Source organism: Notothenia coriiceps, unplaced genomic scaffold, assembly GCF_000735185.1.
Source record: "Notothenia coriiceps isolate Sejong01 unplaced genomic scaffold, NC01 NC01_scaffold00037244, whole genome shotgun sequence".
Classification (NCBI taxonomy): domain Eukaryota; kingdom Metazoa; phylum Chordata; class Actinopteri; order Perciformes; family Nototheniidae; genus Notothenia; species Notothenia coriiceps.
This window is the reverse complement of record NW_011369945.1, coordinates 6,475,477-6,480,644: the sequence shown is the minus strand read 5'-3', so window position 1 is coordinate 6,480,644 and position 5,168 is coordinate 6,475,477. Positions and strand designations below refer to the sequence as shown.

Sequence of the window (5,168 nt, the reverse complement as noted above, 5' to 3'; positions counted from 1 at the left end):
AGGAGTAACATTTAAGCCAAAAACACTAAACAGAAAGGCTCCTCTCTACATAACTGCATCTACATTCTCTTCAGATTTTTGTTCAGGAATATAATCTGATCAACGTGGTCTGGGAGAAGTGCACTTCTCTGAGCAGTGACGATGGCACATTCCCAAACCGCCCCCTCCACCCTACCCCTCCGTTTGCGCGTTCACGCGGAGGGTCCGCCTACGAGTGTGGAGCGGTGTGGGCTATCAAGCCCTCAAACAGCGAGTCTGCAGCGGTGCTGACTTGAGACCGGTCTCTACCTGACCGGAGTCGCGCTGTGTGTGTCCGCTGCTGTCAAGCTGTTAACAAGTAGTTCCAGCAAACATCCATTGATAAACTGCGATGTTAACAACCTCATGATAACCTCATATGTTTTAACTTAGGATCATACCAGTGTTTAGTCTAGAAAAAGGTAAATGTGTGCATTTTATTATAAAGTTGTGTATATTTACAGACCGTTGCAAAAACTAAGAAGCTTATAAACATCAGGTTTAAAACTAAAAGAGCTTTGAAACACAATGAAAGATGTTAGGAGTTTTATTTGAGTTATTAATTTAAACTTTTTGTCTAAGAGATGCTGATTTGAAACCGTTGTTACACACATTACCAAACCGCCCCCTACACCCTACCCCCTACCCCCTACCCCTCCGTTTGCGCGTTCACGCGGAGGGTCCGCCATATTGAGGGCTGTTCCAAACCAACGNTGTGTGCATTTTATTATAAAGTTGTGTAAATTTACAGACCATTGCAAAAAGTGTTTCAAAGCTCTTTTAGTTTTAAACCTGATGTTTATAAGCTTCTTAGTTTTTGCAATGGTCTGTAAATTTACACAACTTTATAATAAAATGCACACATTTACCTTTTCTAGACTAAACACAGCTATGATCCTAAGTTAAAAACATATGACGTTATCATGAGGTTGTTAGAATCGCAATTTATCAGTGGGTGTTTGCTGGAACTACTTGTAAACAGCGTGTTTCCTGACGGACACACACAGCGTGACTCCGGTCAGGTAGAGACCGGTCTCAACTCAGCACCGCTGCAGACTCGCTGTTTGAGGGCTTGATAGCCCACACCGCTCCACACTCGTTGCTTTGGAACAGCCCTCATATGGCGGACCCTCCGTGTGAACGCGCAAACGGAGGGGTAGGGTGTAGGGGGCGTTTTGGGAATGGGCCGTTGTAAAAGAGTGTGGGGCGAACGCACTAACCACTCCGCCAACGCCTCAGTCACCCCCGCCGTATGGGCCGGATGAGAATGTCTGGCGGGCCGGATGTGGCCCGCGGGCCACAAGTTGATGGTCACTGCTGTAGGCTATTCAATAACAGCTCTGTCATTGTACATTTTCGTTATTGTATACTATGTATTACTATCCAGCCATTAAAGCTGACTCTCTTAACCTTTTATGAAATAAAACATGAGCTTGGGAACATCACAAGCAGTCATTAATAGTAGGAGGAAGGGTAAAGCCACCAACAGCCAACGATTTTGTCACACTATATACAAGCATTAATAGCTTCTCAATTGCACTAAACAGCAAGGTTAACTGCAAGGTCATGAGAGACAGCTTTCCAGGTGGTGAGGGATGTTCGGCTGCTCAAGCATTCTTTTTGTCCTTGTCATTACTTGTACCAGTGTATCTTTATTCACACTATAAAAAATGTATAAAACTTTGTTTTCCATTCCAGGGAAGAGGCCATGATGTCTACTTACTTTGAGACAGTAGAAGACCTACTGGAGTCTTTTGGGCCTGTCCGTGACTGCTCCAAAGACAACGGTGGTTGTAAGAAGAACTTCAAGTGTGTGACTGAACGACAGACAGACTCATCTGGCTGCATGGTAAGTGAAGGCAGATGCCATATGCTGGTTTTGCTTCTAGATTACATGCTAACTTTCTCTCTACCCACTCAAATCAAAGACATACAGTACGTACATTTACCACATTTACAGCTTGCTTAAAAACATGGTTCACTGAGAACTTAACCTCTACACACTAGTCTGTTTTGGATATTGCGTTTGTGTTACATGTTGTGATCATGGATGTTGCCCCTCGTTTCTGCTATATGTGGCATGTATAGTAATGTGTGTTGTTTGCATTTTATTGTTCTCGTTTATCCTTTCGCCTGTATCCACTTGTCTTTCATCCTTTTTTTTATAACTAATGCTGTGGATGTATTGTGATTTTAAGGGTGTCCATTATCATCTGGCCGGGGACAACAGCTGGAAATTAGCAATGTTGGCTAAAGCTGCCCCATTTACTGTTTTTTGTGACAGTTGATCAATGGGGACTGTCCACGACACTATAAACAAATAAACTAAACTAACAAGTTAAACACACTAATTAAATAGTGTTCTTTATTGTTTTAACTAGAGTTAAAGTTCTATGTTAATAATTGGATGGATTAGAAGTATAATATTATTGTAATCGGGAGTAAAGGGGTTATGTGTATCTGTGTGTGAGAGAGAGAAATGTGCTTTCCAGTGATATACCAACTGATAAAAGGCCTAGTAGTTACACGTTTCATCTGTCAGCCTGTTGTCAGCTGAACTGGCACTGAGTTGTAGAAGCTAACTAGCTAGCCGAGCTCAGAGGGTGTTGACAACCAATTTCAGTGGAAAAGAAGACTAAAGCCATGATAGTACTGCTAGATCCAAGCCTTGAGTCTAGATAGAGACAGGAGCTTCATACAAACTGTTTGGTCATAATAGCTTCAATCGTGTCATGTCCCATTCATTGTTGCATCACTACGCTCCAGCAATTCCCTTAGATTTTAGGCATATTTCAGGAATCAGAATAAGACATTTTGACACACATAGCCTATTGCCCTAAAATGGTTAATGAAACTAACAGAATGAGCCAGCATGTGTAAGCTGTTCAAACAATGACCAGTGCATGTGCTGCTCAGTAGTCCTTGCAGGACTTTGCAGCAACAAGAATGATTGAGTATTGAATAAGTTCTAAAATGCATTAATTTATATAATCACCTCTTCTTAATGTTTCTCTCCCAAGATAATGCTACTCATTAAATGTGCCTTCCATCTGCTGTATCCTAGTATGACTTGTGTGCTATTTGCACGCAATCTATTGTATTTAATGTTCTGTTTATAGCCATAATTAGTATGCTTTGGTGTTACTGTAGGCTTTGTAGTGTATGTATGGACACTATGGGACCTATGGTTAGAAGCACCAATGACTCACACTGCTGTGTGTTCCCATGTAATAACTCTACACAGACATGGACAAAATGACACTTTCTGCTCCAGTATGGTCAGGGTACAAGCAACACTCTTCAAGTACCAAAACTTTCACTGTGATTACTATGGCGGGGAAGTTATATTCATAAAATATGGAACAATAGGACCTGGTAAAGTGGCATCAGTGAGTAGATTGTTTGCTGGCTCATTGAGAGCTTGGACAGGGCTATACATTTACTGTTATTTATGTTGTTCGTGTCAACCGAAGACAAACAGGGATAAAGCTATTTTCTTGTTTTACCTTGTATTTTAACTGGAACCAAAAAATGCCTCTCCTCACGAAAGAACACCTTCTGTTGACAATACTACAACACTATTTCTGCCTTTTCTGTGGAATGGTTTGATGATAAGGAAAAGGATCAAATCTTATGTGGAATCAACAACAGTTAGAGATTGAAAAATAGCTGTCAAATAAAAAAATAAAAACGTTTATACTAGTTTTTTTAGGCTTGAATTTGACTCAAACATTTAGATTATTTACGAAACTAAACTATGGATAGAAATAACTAAAGTATGTTGGTCTTAAGGCTAAGCTGCCGAAATGATCCCTGCTGGCATGACATATTTGTGTCACACACCAAAGTTGAAGCTAGTGAGTCAGAAACACCCGCTGTGACAAACAATGCGGTTATAAGGTAGAACAATTCATTGAGCTATTTTGCCTACAGTGAAGTTATTAGTGTTTGCTTCATTATTATTAACATCATATCCAGCACCGAGGTAACTACAGTCTATCCAGCAGCACAAGTCAATAAGCTGTGGCCTGTGAAGGCATGCTGCCAAAGATATGATCGACTCAGACCGCAGAGCCCTGAAGCCACGCTGAGCGCTATTAGCTTCTTTATTAAAAGTGTATTATTATTGAACGTGTTTCGTGTCCTAATTGCAGCACATTCGACGCAGCTTTGGGTCCAAACACCTACTAAGTGCAAAGTAGATTGGATAAAGAGTTTTAGAGGTATGTGAAGTACCTACCCACACACAGAAAGACAGAGATTATTGCTGTTCAGTTTCAAGGAACCCCTTTTCTTCTGACAGTGTCTTATTCTGTCTGATAGAATCTGTAGAATAAACGTAATACTTACGTAGAACTTAAAACGTTTCAAGCCTTTTCTATAGGGCTGCAATTCCACTTATTCTGCTCATTCCCTCTGCAACTCATCCCCCACAAAGTACCTCCCACTGTGTTACCATGACTACTGCTCCATAAGCCTGACTAATTTTCCCCATCATTTATCAGAACCAAGCCACCTTTGACCTGTGTAGTAGCTTGTGGCTTGTTTTTGTGACTGAGATATGTGTTTTTTCCTCCATATAGTGGTAGATGCCTCCTTCTTCCATACTTATTGACAGAATGTTCATTATTGTTTTCCTGAAAATCAAATCAAATCAAGTTTTATTTATATAGCACATTTATAAACGATTTTTGGTCAAGCCAAAGTACTGTACATATAATACAAATAGCCTACAGTAGAGACACTTTACAGCTAATACAACAGCACAGATTATTCAGAATATCAGTATGATAAAAACGACACCCTCTATCCTTAGACCCTCACATCATAAAAGGAAAAACTTCCGGAGAAAACCCACAGTTTATAGAATAGATTTACCTCTGTCATTCAGCACATATCGCTCTTGGTGGATCGCCATGGTGTTAGACCATTTAGCATCAGACGTTTCTAGAACGTAAAAAGAGTGAAAAATAAGGTCAACCCAACACTTTTAATATGAGACTATGTTTAGTCACATCCACTACTTGCACTGTAGTCCAGGCAACACACTGGCTTCCTTCTTTTTTCTTGGATAGGATAAGCTACATTAGGCCAGACAGGCAATTACACAGCAGGGGATCCACCGATATGGGCCACCAAGGGAAGTTGCA

At 40.6% G+C, this 5,168-nt stretch overlaps 1 protein-coding gene across 1 annotated transcript in view; it reads left to right on the top strand.

Moving 5' to 3' along the window:
• The window catches only part of LOC104965235 (astrotactin-2-like), a 102,775-nt gene that overhangs the window by 78,125 nt on the left and 19,482 nt on the right, over nucleotides 1-5,168 (top strand). The window contains exon 10 of the mRNA XM_010794194.1: nucleotides 1,717-1,867. Within this exon, the coding sequence (XP_010792496.1) occupies nucleotides 1,717-1,867 (151 nt within the window). The remainder of the gene's footprint in view (nucleotides 1-1,716; nucleotides 1,868-5,168) is intronic.